This window comes from Lissotriton helveticus, chromosome 9 (assembly GCF_964261635.1).
Source record: "Lissotriton helveticus chromosome 9, aLisHel1.1, whole genome shotgun sequence".
Classification (NCBI taxonomy): Eukaryota; Metazoa; Chordata; class Amphibia; order Caudata; family Salamandridae; genus Lissotriton; species Lissotriton helveticus.
The window spans coordinates 240,313,389-240,328,519 of NC_136070.1; the positions used below are offsets into that span (position 1 = coordinate 240,313,389).

The 15,131-nt window shown below is 47.8% G+C and overlaps 1 protein-coding gene across 2 annotated transcripts; it reads left to right on the forward strand.

The window, feature by feature from the left end:
* The first annotated feature begins 220 nt into the window (after positions 1-220).
* Positions 221-14,200, forward strand: CHST14 (carbohydrate sulfotransferase 14). Of its 2 annotated transcripts, none has more exons than XM_078659808.1 (2): positions 221-357; positions 12,898-14,200. In XM_078659808.1, the coding sequence occupies exon 2, from the start codon at positions 12,940-12,942 to the stop codon at positions 14,053-14,055; it is 1,116 nt and encodes a 371-aa protein (XP_078515934.1). In that variant the 5' UTR covers positions 221-357; positions 12,898-12,939; the 3' UTR covers positions 14,056-14,200. The 2 variants fall into 2 exon arrangements, with proteins under 2 accessions (XP_078515934.1, XP_078515935.1); XM_078659809.1 differs by having other exon boundaries at positions 229-357; positions 12,902-14,200.
* The last annotated feature ends 931 nt before the right edge of the window (positions 14,201-15,131 follow it).

The window sequence follows — 15,131 nt, forward strand, 5'->3', positions numbered from 1 at the left end:
GCCGTGCCCTCGTTTAGACAAGCTGCTTAACGGAAATCCCTCTTTTAGGAGCTCTGGGAGGAAAATCCCACCAGCACCAATAGAATATGCATAAAGTAATCAAAGTGCATGGGTTAGCCTATAAGGCAAGAGAATTTTGCAACGCAACCAATCGCAAAACAAAGGGAACATCCAATAGGAAATCGGCTTACATGCTCCCCCACCCCCTCCATCTGACGGGAAAAAGTGACACATTCTTTCTCTCGCGCAGAGGCAGCCTGTGAACTCCTGAAGATAAACTTTCTCAAGAAAGGATGTTGACTCGCAAATGACGCTCCAGCGATGCAGAGGCTTTTTTGGGCGGATGACGGGCCTCAGGTTTGTCTCAATTTTTATTTTTCAAATTATAAAATAGCTTTACTTAGTCCACCTTCACAGGAAACGTAAAAAGGTACCTGCAGGCGATAACTGCTGCGTTGGCAAATAGCTGCTCATGCCGGTCTGCTGTCGGGGAAAGGGATGCCTTGAGATGATTGTTGAAGCAGCAATTCTTCGGAAATTACATAGCAAGTTATCGTGCAGCGCCCGGTGACGTGAAGCACGGAAGCCAAGCCGGCCTCATACATGTCAGCATTGTCGATTGTCAGGGGACTCACCATTTTTTAAACATGATTATTTTTATTCACTTTGTCCCTCTGTAAGTTGCTTCCAAATTATACGACAAGTATGAGGTCTGGGAGGGGCTCCAGGGGCAGTGGAAAGGGAGTGGATGCAGATTGGTAGGAGTACTAAGAGAGAAAACAATATATTGTAAAATAACCAACTTTTTTGAGGCTTTCAAACAGAGAGCGTGTTTGAGTTTTTGACTCTGTTTATGCAAACATCCCGGGTGGACTCCAACAGACACTTCTTCGCCTTCTCGACTGGAAACCTCCCGCACCCAACCAGGCATCACAAAATGTAATTTATTAGGCGGTGTACCATCCCCGCCGAAGCTACGCCCCCTCCCAGTATTTGCACGTCTGCTGTCTCCTGTGCTGTGCCCAAATGCAACCGTGCTGCCGCAGTTCAAGGCAGGCTTCGTGTAATAGTGCCATGCGTGGTCCGTGAAAACACTGAAAAGCCTGTGCGTGGGATCACGGGTGCCCACACTAATGCGACATATCTCTTGCGATACAGCATGCTAGCTAGGGAAGTAATTAGAGGATGTCAGAGGCCCTGGGGGTTCGCTTCATGCAGTGGCTCAAATCCCATGGGCTCTCGTATTTCGCAATACATTCACCTTCTGAAAATCACGCTATAGCACAATGGAGTAGCTAGAAAAATAAAACACCGCCCACTTTCAACCATTGGCGGGTGCTCTTGCAAGACCAGGCTTCTCCACTCCTGAGATATTGGCTGGGGCGCTTAAATTATCTTCCCTTCTTTATTTCATCATACTAACCATGGTTCTATCTTTCCCATTTTATTATTATTATTTTTTTTTAATTTGTTTTTATTGCAGAATCAGAAAACAGACCTCAGTATAGGTTAACCAATACACCGATTGCATCATGCAACACATAATTGACGTGAAAGTTGTACACAGCCATTCAGCCCACATCCCGGAGGCTGGGCGGCGCGCCAGAACCATCCTCTGTGTCTCTGCAGGAAGATGCTACAGTACCCACCCTTTCCAGGCGGTCGGTTATCGATATTATTCAGTATCTGCTTTTATCCCCCAAACTCCCGCCCCCCGTGCACCGACCAACTGACACATACGTCTTGCGGGAACAATGTCAACAGTGTACATCCGTCCCCATGCAGTCATTCCTATGGGCCTCCAACGTCCCTCGCCAGGGTCCTACTGTGAACACTGTCTGGTCAGTCGCTGTTATGCCTCAAGGACCTCCTATTTCGCCATCCAACTGCATATTCCACCTATGGCATCTTCCTAGACTGTGTTGCAGTGCCTAACTACCCCTCGTGTATCGTCCCTCCCCCCACCAACTGCTGCTGATGCGGCCCGTGCAATCTATCCCAACCCCGGAGCACGCTACCCGTCAGGAGTTGCTGTCTGTCTTGCTAGCATCATGGCGTTCCGTCCATTCAAACCGTCTCGCCTTCATCTCCCACCATGTAATCACGCAATGCCTGAACCACCGTTTCCCATGCTCTCGCCACATCCAAACTTTTCTCGTTATCAATCCTAGCAGCTTGTCGCAGTCTGATAGCGCTCTCACATCCGGCCCATTTCAACAACTCATTCATCCACCTCCTCACTGACGGGCCTTCCCTAGACTTCCAGTGCCACGTGATCTCCCTCTGAGCCAGCATGAGTCCAAGGTCAATAAATTTACTCGTCACTTTCGTTCTCTTAGTATGAGGGAACCAGAGCAGCAGGCATGCCGCCATATCAAAGTCCACTTCCCTATCCGTGATCACGTTCAGGATGTCCCCCACTTCCGGCCAGTACGTACCCAGTCTCGGACACCCCCACAACAGATGGTCCAGATCAGCAGCAGGCGCCAAGCATCTCGGGCACATTGCATCATGTACCCGAAAATATCTAGTAATCCTCTCCGGGGTCAAGTAGGCCCTATGGATGATGAAGAAATGCACCTGCTGGAATCGAGCGTTCCTTGTACCCTTCCATGTTCGACCTAGAATCTGACTCCAGACCGCGTCCGGGATGGGTCTGCCTATGCTGCCTTCCCATTTCGTCTTCAGTGCTAAAAGTGGTTCCAGTCCCTCAGTCAATATTCTGGCGTGAAGGCAAGTCACCGCTTTAATTGTTCCCGCCGCCATCACCACATATTGACATGCCAAAGTTGCCTCTGGCTCGGCCAGCCCACCCCTCCAGTGTTTCTGCATTGCTGCAACCACTGCTGCGTGCAGTAGGAAGGATCCATCCGGCAGACCAAACTGCTCTTGCAACGTCTGGAATGGGACCAACACCCCATCCAGGTATAGGTCCCCCACCATCTGCACACCCAGCTCCTCCCAGTCTAACAGCTGAGACCAGTCGCCGCCATGCGGTAGTGCAGTTAGCATCCCCAGCGGTATCTCCGGTGCGTATGGTCGGGTTTTCTTTGCTCTCTTCAGGCTCCTGTGCCAACAAAATTTGAGCGTTCGTTCCTCCATCGTGAGGGCCCTCCTATCTAGTTTCTGTTGCATGACTATGTATGATAAGACATGCCTCTGGATACCATGCCCACGTTCGCGCTCTAGCCCTCTGAATTCCCTGGCGACGTGTTGTGTTAAAATCTGAAGTTGTGCAGCCAGGTAGTACAACTCAAAATCAGGTACTGCTATTCCCCCCTCTAGTTTGGGCCTAGTTAGAGTGTCCAATGCTACCCTGCGCCTCCCGTGACCCCAAAGGAAGCCAGTAATTAGCGTCCTCAGTTCCCTAAAGACCCGCTGCGGGATCCAAATCGGTAGGGTCCGAAAATAATAAAGCAGCCGCGGAAGCGCCACCATCTTCAGTAATGCCACTCGTCCCATCACCGACAGAGGGAGGGAGGCCCAAAAGGCCATGCTACCCTTCAGTGCGCGCACGCACGCACCGTCCAACGTTACCCTCCAGCAGGTCCTCGGCCCCATGGTAAATGCGCACTCCCAGGTAAGTGAAACAGGTGGGCTCCCACCTTACCTCCATCGCGAGTGGGGGGCAAGGTGTTCCCGCCCGCAGTGGAAACACACAGGTTTTAGCCCAATTCACCCTAAGGCCTGACAACTGCCCAAATCTATCCAGCATCTCTCCCGCTCCCCCCAGCGCTCGGTCGGTGTCCGCTAGGTACAGTAAAAGATCATCCGCATAAAGTGATATATAATGCGTCTTTACTCCCTGAGTAATCCCCTCATACACGACCCCCGACCTTGCTCGTGCCGCCAGCGGCTCCATAGCTAATGCAAACAACAAGGGGGACAGCGAGCAACCCTGCCTCGTCCCCCTACATACAGGGTAAGCTGAAGATATAATCGGCCCCAGTCGCACCCTAGCCGTTGCCGACGAGTAGAGAACTCTCGTCCACCTCTGAAAGCCTTCTCCTACTCCTAGTTTCGCCAGCACTGCATCTAGGTATTCCCATTCGAGGCTGTCAAAAGCCTTCTCAATGTCAACTGATAAGCCCGCGGGGCCAGGAGGTGACGCCCCAGAATCATCTAAAATCCGAACCAGACGGCATATATTCATGGACGTATTCCTGGTCGGGATAAATCCCGCTTGGTCCCCGTGTACCAGTGTGGTCATGTGCGGTAATAATCTGGTGGCCAAGATACGGCTCAGGATCTTGTAATCTACCGTCAGCATAGACAAGGGACGATAAGAAGTGACATCTAGTGCTTCTCTGCCTGGTTTCAGCAGTGGTACCACTAGTGCCTCCCTCATCGTTTCAGGCAGGCGTCCCAGCTCCACGGCTTCCGAGTATGCCACCAATAGTCTGGGTGCCAATAGATCAATAAATTTGGCATAGAACTCAATCGGCAAACCATCCACCCCTGGAGTTTTGTTCCTGGCCATCTGTTTGATTGCTACCCTGATTTCAGTGACTGTTACGGGACCCCCCAGATCCCTCGCAGCTTCACCATCTAGTACCGGTAGCGGGACCAATTCCAAATAATCAGCTATCTCTGAGGCCTCCGCCTCCAGCTGGCATTCATACAATCTCGTGTAGTAAGATTGAAAGCGCGCCAGAACCGCCGGCTGCGAGTAGACTATGTCCCCCCTTTCCGTTTGTATACTCATGATTGGGCACCCCCTAGGCTCCGGGTTAGTGAGCTTGGCCAGGAGCGTACCCACTTTGTCCCGCTCCGCATGAACCTTAATGGCATACAACTTATAATCATAGCACCGCAGCCTCTCAGTTTCAGTCGCCACCAATTCCTTAGCCTCTAGCAAGCGCTCCTGTAAGTCTGGTCGTTCAGGTCGCCGCTGTTCCAAACCCCTTAATGCACCTTCCGCCTTCGTCAGATCATTCAAAACTGTCGTCCTTGCATTCGAGAATTTGCCCATGCACACACCTCTCACACCACTTTCATCGCATCCCATTCTAACGATCTCGTGGTGGCCGAGCCCTCGTTCGACTCAAAATAGCTTTCAATGCCCTGTAGAATCGTGTCACTAAACACCGGGTCTTCTAGCGTGTCAGGTGGTAGCCGCCATGTAGGGACTGCCGATCTCGCCTGCTGCCACCGGACTGACACCAATAAGGGATTATGATCTGATATGGTCCTTGTTAAATATTCCGTGTGAGTTATGGCAGCCGCTAAAGGTCCACTACATAGCACCGAGTCCAATCTAACATGCAGTGCGTGAATCGCTGAAAAGAAGGAATAGTCCCTAGTCTCAGGGTGTTGTGTCCTCCACACATCTATCAGTCCCCACCCGTCTTGCCAGTCCTTCCTGTGAGCAGCTAGCCTGCGTACTGGGGAGTCGGTCAGGGGTGGGTGCGATCTATCCAGCCGCACATCAGCAATCGAGTTAAAGTCACCTCCTAATATGATTGGGCCTGCCAGGAAACAGGCCAGCGAGCCCGTTAAACAATCAAAAAAGCGGGCCTGATCTACGTTGGGGGCGTACACACTACATAGGACCACCTCCCTACCATATAACCTCCCTTCCACTGCCACATATCTACCCTCTGGGTCCACCTGCTGGTTCGTAACCTGGAACAGTGTCCCCGCCCTTATCCATATCAGCACTCCCCTGGCAAATGCTGAGTATTTGGTGCCAAACACCTGGCCACGCCACCTCCTCTGCAAGGCAGTGCATTCTTTCTCGGTCAGATGAGTTTCCTGCAGCAGTGCTATCTGGACGCCCCGTCTCACCAAATAGGCATGCACCTTACGACGTCTTACCATCGTTCTAAGACCACGGACATTCCATGTGATGCATTTTAAATCAGGTAATGTCCCCATCACAGTTGTCTCTGTACAGTATCAATGATAAACAGTAGGCTCTAACATCACAGCAGTCGTGCCCCCCCTGCAAAACATCCCATAAAACTCCCAAAACCCCTCTCCCCAGGACAGGACCTAATAACCCAGCTTCAGCCCCGTTCCAAACCTTCAGCACAGCACACATAACACTAATCTGTGGTCGTTACCACAGAAGGCCTTAAGGGCCACAAGGGGGTGAGTAGGCGCCGACCTAAGACGGGCAGAGGCCCCACCCCGCGCCCTGGATCCCACACTGCAGACATAGCTCCAAACCTGCGAGTCCAGCAGATATGCGGAGAGACCGTCCCCATACGGAACTTGGATTCGTACAGTTCTATAAAATGTCATTCATTAAACAGTCCATCGGAAGTCTGTGGGGTGACCGCTGGACCCTTTATGCTCCCAGTGTCCGAATCTTCTCCTCCGGATTTCTCACCCACCTCTTCGGAGTCCGACCCCCCCGATGTCTTCTCCGGCTGTGATCCCGTAATAATCGCCGTTGCAGCCAGGGCCCCCTTCTTATCCGCTGCCATTTTAGCCTCTTTCATGGTTTTTTCGAGTTTATTTCGTGTGCGAATGCGCTGTGATTTCCGTATCTGAACCGGCTTTTGCCTTCCTCTATCCCCTTTGTACGAGCGATCCGTTTCCGCCTGGTACAGTTCAAGCCACGACCATGCTTCATCCGGAGTTTGAAAGAAGTGAGTTTTCTCATCCACGATCACCCTCAATTTGGCGGGGAAAAGCAAGGAATATTGAATCCCTTCGTCCCTCAATTCTCTTTTCACTGATAAGAAGGATGCTCTGTGCTTCTGGACGTCCTGTGTATAATCTGGGAAGATAGTAACTTTGTTATTGTCCACCTGGAATGGGCCCTGTGAACGCGCTCTTTGGATCAACAGATCGCGATCTTTGTAGTGCAGCAATTTCACCACCATCGGCCTAGGTGGCCGGCCCTGCATAGGCGGGCGGGCCGGCACTCTGTGCGCTCGCTCCAGGGAGAAAAATGGAGATAGACCCTCCGGCGCTACCACCGTCCGGAACCATTTCTCCATGTAGCTCACAGCGTCGCCCCCACCCTCACGTTATTCCTTCGGTTGCGACTTTCAGCATCTTCAGCCCGTCGTTCCAGTGTCGCCAAACGGCCCATGACGTCATCTAGCTTGTGCTCCACAGTCACCACCGCCGGTTTCAGGTCCCTAAGCAGTTGTTCATTTTCCTTCACTCTGTCTGAGAGCTTGGCATGGTCCGCCTTCAGGAGACCCAGCCCCGTTGCAACCTGCGCTATATCATGGTGAAGCGATTCCTTCGTCGCGGTTATCGCTTCTAGTATGCTATCGAGGCGCAAGTTCAGCCGTTGTTCCTGCGCCGATGTATCCGGTGGGGCATGGGTTCCGCCATCTTGGATTGAGGAGGTCATAACATCATGCCCAGGCTGGATATCCGTGGCACCGCCGATAGCCGCCATCGCTGTTTCCTCAGATGCTGTCCCAGGGCCTCCGTAAGGGGTCTCCTAACGTGGGCACCCCGATCTCCAATGTCTCCCAGCCGGGCCCAGTGTATACCAGTGCAGGGGCTCGAGTCCCGCAACCAAAAGAGCGTCACCTTCCTCACGCGCTGTACTCCGCGCCCTCAGTGCCTTCTTGGCCTTTGATCCCTTGCACGTGGGTATGGCCGTTAATTATTTTGCTCACATCACCTCCACCGCAGGGTCGGGAACAGCGCAGATCTGCCGCAATGGTCCAGTGGCTCACCCCGGACAGCGCCGCCGGGACGCCCTCTAGAGCCGGCTGCGGTAGCTGGGCAGGGCCGTATCGCCGTGCAGAGTGAATGGCTCAGCACCAGCCCCCGCTCCTAGGTCGCTCCACCCATACGGGGCACACCACTTGCCATGGGACCCCGCAACCTCCACCAGGTCAGAGCGCGGTCCCAGGCGCCCCCGGCAGCCGCCGTGATCTCCTGCGGTCTGATTTCACTCTTGCCGCCACTTAGCAGCTCACAGGCAGTGTTTTCCAGCCCTCGCGCTGGTTCTTCTGAGGACCCAGTGGCCACGCGCCGAAGGCGCCTCTTCGCAGGAGCAAACCGCTACTCACGCGGCCGCCATGTTGAAGAGCGGGGGGATGGGCACCCCAGTCGCCGAACCCTCGCCTGGAAGAACCTTCGCCCCTCCGCAGTTCTGCTCCGATCGCTCCCGCCAGCAAATCCCGGTCCGCTCACCCCTCAAGGCAGACGTCTAATTTCGGGCTCAGACCGGGCTCATCCTTCTCCGCGGGCAGGCCAATCTGTTCCTTACGCCGCCATTTTCTACGGCCGCAGCTTGGTCCCTTTGAGCTCCGGAGCCGGGCCTCCGCTCCGCTGCCGATTTTCCGCCGGCGCAGGCACTCCCCTCCTCTGCGGCGGTATTTCACCCGGCAGAGCGCACTTTTGGGAGCTCCGATGGGGGATCCACAGGATTAATAGCGGGATCAGGCGCGGAGCAGCTCGCTCACACAGTCATCCCGGTCAGCGTCCAAGCCACGCCCCCCTATCTTTCCCATTTTATGTCACTATTTTTCATCTTTCTTTCACACTTTATCTCTTTTATTGTCACTCATTTTTCATCTGTGTTGTCATCTACCATCCCTTTTTAATTTTGTCTTTCATTCTTTCCGGGTTTCTGTGTTTATTTCAGTCTTTTTAAAAAAAAAATCTCCAATTTAACCACATTAGTTGTTTTTTCTTCTTCCAATCCATATATCTTTACTCCTTTCTGCGATATTTTTAATCATTTCCTTGGCTTTTAGAACCGCGCTATCTCTTGCCTGCCCTTCCTCATAATGTCTATTAGGCGTACAACTTCATGGGCCTTGAGTTTCATCTCAAATCACTCATCACCCCCATTATTACTATATTTTTTTTTTGGGGAGTTTTATATAGCGCACTAGACCCGAGACATCGGGTATCATAGCACCAGTTACCTTACAGGAGGACACATCCATTTCTTTTGGTGGACATGGGGAGATTAAGTGATTTGCCCAGAATCACAGGATGTTGAGCGTCGTTGCCGAGACTCAAAAACAGTTCCCCAGCTTCGAGGTCGACCACTCTAGCCATCAAGATGTCTTGTTAAGAAGCGGGAATTCCCCAGTGCCTACCACTGTTATTGAATACAAATTGCAAGGCAGCTACAAGCGCCTACTTATTATGCTTACCGCTAGGAAAAATCTTTTGACACTGCAAACAGTTGCACTGAGTCTAGGAATGCTTTTTGCTTCTCAAGGTTTGTCTGTTGTGCAAAGGGTAAACTGGAGTAATACTGGTTTAAAATATTTCCATCTTGCCAAATACATGTCTACGTTCATGATCCTTAACCTTTTTAATATAGTTCCTCATCTGTCTATATCTTAATTTATGTGCAAGGACTCTATTTGCGTTGTTGTCGAGACTGCAGTAGTTCGTGTCCCCATCAGTGCTCTTATTCTGAAGTGTCAGGGTCTTATTTGTTTGATTCCAGCTCCAAACTCATAGTTCTCTGGCATTATTGCAAGACACTCACCAGTTTCTTTAGTTCACGCCTTGCCCACTTCACACATGCGGACCCATAACATACATTCCATAGTGTTAAGTTCAAAATATTGCTTGGCATTTTTCCTTCAGAAGTTGATAGCGTGGTAAAAGATTATTGATTTTTACACACGCGTCTTGAAGAATACGTGCTTGAAAAGTTTAACTGGAAGGAAACTGGGAATTGGTCATTTAGGAACTTTGTCTCGCTTTACCTCATAAGAGACAGTGACCCGGTACTCAGTCAGTAGGAAACCAGAAAATACTAAGCCTTGAAATATCATTACTAACAAGGTAAAACCATTTCTGTACCATATGAGTCAAACTGCCTTGGGTGCAGGCTTCAAAAGACCATTCTATGTCAACCCCTAAGTAGTCTGTCATTGCTGGAGTTCACAAAAGAGATCATGTTTCAGCAGCTCTTTGGCCGCTTCATGGGTACTCGTTTCAGAATGGCTTATCTTATTCTTAACCTTATATATCTCTGTCGCATAGCCCCTGTTGCCTTTTCTTCAAGAGTTCATTCTTATCTGCCATGCTTTAATTTACACCTCAAGAGCCAAGCACTGTTGGCGCTCTGCTAATTCTATCTTGGTACCCCTGGTGCAGGATCCTCCACAATGCAGAACCCTGTGATTTGGAACTATTTTCCATTGAATGTTAAGATCTCCCTCAAATTTACATGTTTTGGATAACAAAAAAAAAGCTGAAAACCAGACTTTATTATTCCCTAGTGGAGCGTTTTAGCTGCTGTCAGAGTTCTAGTGACTGTGATAGCTGTCATCATTTATACTTGTGTTTGCTTTGTTCGCCCTAAGTTGTCAGGGTATGCCCAGACGTGGGTCCCTTGCTCACTTTGCCACTGGTTTCAAGCTAGCCTGGTTGAAAAGGGTTTTTACCCCGAAACCTGTCCTAGGATGCTTGTTTCCAGTTCAGGAAAGACCTGGCTTGGCAGTTCGGGCTGGCCTGTTCCCATGAGGCACAGGGTCAAGACTGATTTGCATATAGCTGGGTCTGAACTGAGGTGGCAAAGTGAGCTAAAGAATGATGATGGATTCAGCCCAGATCTGTGACTGGGCGTGAGTGTTTGAAAAGTTTCAGCACTCCCTTCATCATCACTTTGTGTTTGCTTTGTTCGCCCTAAGTTGGCAGGGTATGCCCAGACGTGGATCCCTTGATCACTTTGCCACTAGATGTTAAACTAGATTGTAAATGGGCAAGGCACTTTATCTAATATTCTTCAGCCCTTCAATGAATTTACATCATTGACCCTGTAGAAGTGAAAAAAAGCAATACAATTGCCATTCGCCAAACTGCGCACAGCAGTAGGTAGGATGGGTAGCCGATGTCCGAGTGTTAAGTTGAGGACACAAGACACAATTGAATGGGCCCTAGCTCTGTAGGCCACGATTAGAAATTAAAATAAAGGGGTGGACGGCCGGTAAACATGGCATACAATACTACAAAATGTAGTTGAGAATACAGAAGAGGGGGCTTAGGTGTTGGGTTAGATCTGCATGTAGCCGGCTTCAAGGGCAGTGGGGCACGCCTGCCATCCGAACTGACCAAGGGTGCTGTGCGCTCGTTTGCTTATTGGCTTACTTTGTATGATACAATCGCCATAATACAGTATTGTAGGAGGATGGGGTGTGGGAGGCAGCTGAGCACATGGCTCACACAAGGGATGGGACAGGAGCATGCACATTGTGTTATGATGTTTGTTTTGTTGGAAAACGCTAAAATAAAGAAGTTTAAAAAATAAATAAAGTATAACACTTTCGAGGGCCTGAGCCAAAGGAAGAGTTCAGCTAGATTGTTTGAGTGTCTCAAGTTTTAAATACTGTCATTTTCTGCTACGTGTTGCTTGTCCATTGCATCATCTATCTAGGGAAAAGCTAATTGCGTGAACCAAACACCACAAGGAGCACTCTAAGATAGAGAAAGAGGAGTACATACTGTCTATATATAATGCATTTATTTGCAAGGGTGTGATCCCTAACAGATACTTAATTAGCCTTAGCTCCTAGAGTGGACACCATAGATAGCTGTTGTCTACTCTTTAAACTTTCTCTCTAGGGAAAACCTTGCTTATGATCCACTTGACTTTTCTCGGGAACTCGTTGGTCTCTTTCTAGTACATGAGGGTCGTTCTTTTAGGGGGCAGTCAAGGAGGGGCTGTTGGACCAGAGCTGCAGGGCTTTTCTATGCTCTATCTTTGCCACTGTGGCTGGAGGAGGCACCTCACGAATTAAACCTCTGCTTGGGAAGTTACTCAAAGAATCACAATGAAAAAAAACTCCAGCTAGGCAGACTTGCTTTAATTTCAGTACATGCTTCTGGGGGACCCTTGAGGTTCCAGGTCTCATTAGAAACACCATTATGGGAGGGAGCCTCAATGAGTCTGCCAGAGATGTGTGCCTTGAGGCACCTCACGTGGGCACGCTCCATTGAAATGAGGGATTTTAATATGTGTTCACTTTGTTATGGATTAATTTCTCTGCAAAGGCGCTTCTACTAAGACTTCCTTTAACAATAGTGTCATGTGCTGACAAAAGTATTCTTTTCCTCTGAGGATTAGCTGCAAAACTATTTGCTGTAGTTAATAAGAGAAACTTCTAAAAAAAAAAAAAACGTACCCATGCCCTTGGCACTTTTGATTCGCTCTCAGAAACATTACATGTCCACTCTGTGATGTTTAGCCTTTCTGGGATTGTTAGAAACTGTTGCTTTAGAGTGCTCCTGACACGAGAAACTTGCTATTGCTGTCTAAGAATTTTAATAGAATGGTATTACATGTTCAAAATTACAAATTGGTGTTCCAACAAAGAGCTGTACTTGATCTTGTCCCTTGTGAGAATATCTGGATTTTTAGTTCACCTTATTTTGTCCTATAATAGTTTTGTACTCGTGTTACTGATTATAAATACAAGACTAAGTACCAGAATAGAAACAAAATATATGAAGACTTGATGATATACTCGGACCTTACAAGTTTATGATGTTGCAAGTAGCATACGAAAGGAAAATACATGAGACCATTTCACAAAGCAATCCTACTCAGATTAAAAACCTGCTTAAACCAGGAAATGGATAATGTCGGCACAATAAAGATTAGCTACAAAATTGTTAAACTATTTTTGTTTTTTCCAATGGGGTTGCTTATAGTCGGGCTGACTGCACTGTGATTTTCCTCCATAAACTTGATGTTTAATGGATGGGGACTTTCAGTTTGCAACAACTAGGAGTGGGCACATTTCTTTTTGCCCTCTTTTGTTCCCTTGTGCACTCATCCCCTCTATAATCAGACCAGCAATGCTCCCTTCAATGCTAGTTAATGTAGCCTCTAAGTACTGGGCTAAAAATGAGTGTACCTGTATAATTCTGAAGTAAGACAACTTGAGATTTCCTTCTGTGAGACGTGGTAAATTGAGTTTGACTAAAGCATTTTTCTTTCTACAGCTAGCAACCTGATATCCCGCTGGAAGTGGCGCCTGAAGAACAATGTTTCCACGCCCGCTGTTGCAGGTGGACAAAGGTTTGAACATGATGAGTAAGAATGGTGGCCCATTGGGTGCGCAAAGGGCGGTGTTGCACCACCGCTCACGTGCCCGAAGGACCATGCTGCTCCCTTCCATGCTAATGTTTGCTGTAATTGTGGCCTCCAGTGGGTTGCTCCTTATGATCGAGAAAGGCATTTTAACTGACATGAGCCCACCATCCCCACGAGGGGACGTGGCATGGAGAGCCAGCCCAAGAGTGATGAGGCACGTGATGAATGGGGGTGATGTGGACCATCAGGTTTTACAGGACATTCGGAATAGGACCATACAGACTATTTGTGGGAAAAAGAACATGCCCCATAACATCTGGGAGCTATCAATAAGCCAGAGGAGAACGGTTCTTAAGCACATACTGGTAAACGAAAAGTACCAGTTTTTATATTGCTATGTTCCCAAAATTGCATGCTCCAATTGGAAAAAAGTACTGAAGGTTCTAGACGGGGCCCTGGAAAATGTGAACGTAAATGTAAAGATGGATCATAAGAGCGACTTGGTGTTCTTGGCAGACATGAAGGCTGAGGAGATCCGCTATCGGCTAAAGCATTACTTCAAGTTCATGTTTGTCCGGGAGCCGATGGAGAGACTGTTGTCAGCCTACAGGAACAAGTTTGGGGAGATTAAAGAGTACCAGATGAGGTACGGGACTGAAATTGTGAAAAGGTACAGGAAGAACCCTGGACAGTCCAGGGGCGATGATGTCACTTTCTCTGAATTTTTGTGGTACTTGATAGATGAGGATGTTGAGAAGATGAATGAACACTGGATGCCAATGTACAATCTCTGTCAGCCGTGTGCAGTCCAATATGACTTCATTGGATCCTATGAAAGGTTGAACGATGATGCCAACTACATACTTGAACAAGTGAAAGCACCCCCTTTTATAAAGTTCCCTGAAAGACAAGCGTGGTACAAGCCTGTTACTAAAGAAACACTGTATTACTTCCTGTGCAATGCCCGGAAGGGACTTGTGAAAGAACTTCTACCAAAGTACATTCTAGATTTCACATTGTTTGCCTATTCTCTTCCAAATGTTACTGCTGAATTTTGTAGGCAGTAGTGAACCTTTTATCTAATGTAATACTGTGCAGATATGAATTTATATTTTTACTGGACATTGATAATCTTTGTATTTATAGCTCAAGTGACTTTTATATGATAACAAATTATGCAAAGGGCCAATAAAAGGTAGAAAACCACCAAAATGTGTTATTTTAGAACTATATTTTTTTAAAAGGCACATAAAGGAGAAATGCAATTGCAAATTACTTTGATTTGATAGTGTAGATTTGTTATAGTTTGCAAACTCTATATGTGCCATAGAGGAGACAACTTTATAAAGGTATGGGTTTCCATTGTCAAATCAATAAAGGCTGGTATGTTAGTCTATTAGGTTCAATTGAAGCGAATGAAGATTCCATTTCCCAAAATGAACTGTTGTGAAATGAAAGCCATGGACTTTGACACGGTGTAATCTGAAGCTCTCTTCTTGTCTTTGGCGCTTATAAAAATATTTCAGGCCAATGCATTTTCTTCCAGCAGAAGACCTATCCCAAAATATCAATCTGTTCAACTTATTAATGTAGGGATCTGGATGTAAATTACACCCTGAATGAAGTTTAATATAAGAATCGAGCTGGCTGAGTTATGAACATTTGTTATTTTTTGTATTTGAGCCAACCTGAGACTTCCCATTGGGAGAGTGGACTAAGCGTGTTATTCTGCGCTCATGGTAAACAGGATGTTACCTCGCACCACCAAGCATGAAAACGTTAACAACAAAATACCCTGTTTCTATATTTTGTATGGCATACTAGTCCTCTATATGTTTTATAATGAAATATCAACTTTTTAGTTTACAAAAGTATAAAGAGGAACCTAATGGAGAAAGAATACGAATATTGCTCAATTTACATGGTTAGCAACTGGGAAAATTTCATAATATTCGCCTTTAGTCATTGTGTTTTTTTTTTATTTAGTTTTAAAATATATATGGTTGCTTAGGCATTTACTCCAATATTTACTATTTTATGTAACGGAACACAAGCCAGACACAGCAAGCCATACCCCTGGATTTAAAAAAGCAGGATTGGTTGAAGCTGAGCCTGTTGACACTCGTCCAATTCTTAACTTTAA

Bases quoted from the DNA above. Each gene is read 5' to 3' on its own strand.
- CHST14 (XM_078659808.1), top strand. From the start codon at position 12,940: ATGTTTCCACGCCCGCTGTTGCAGGTGGACAAAGGTTTGAACATGATG.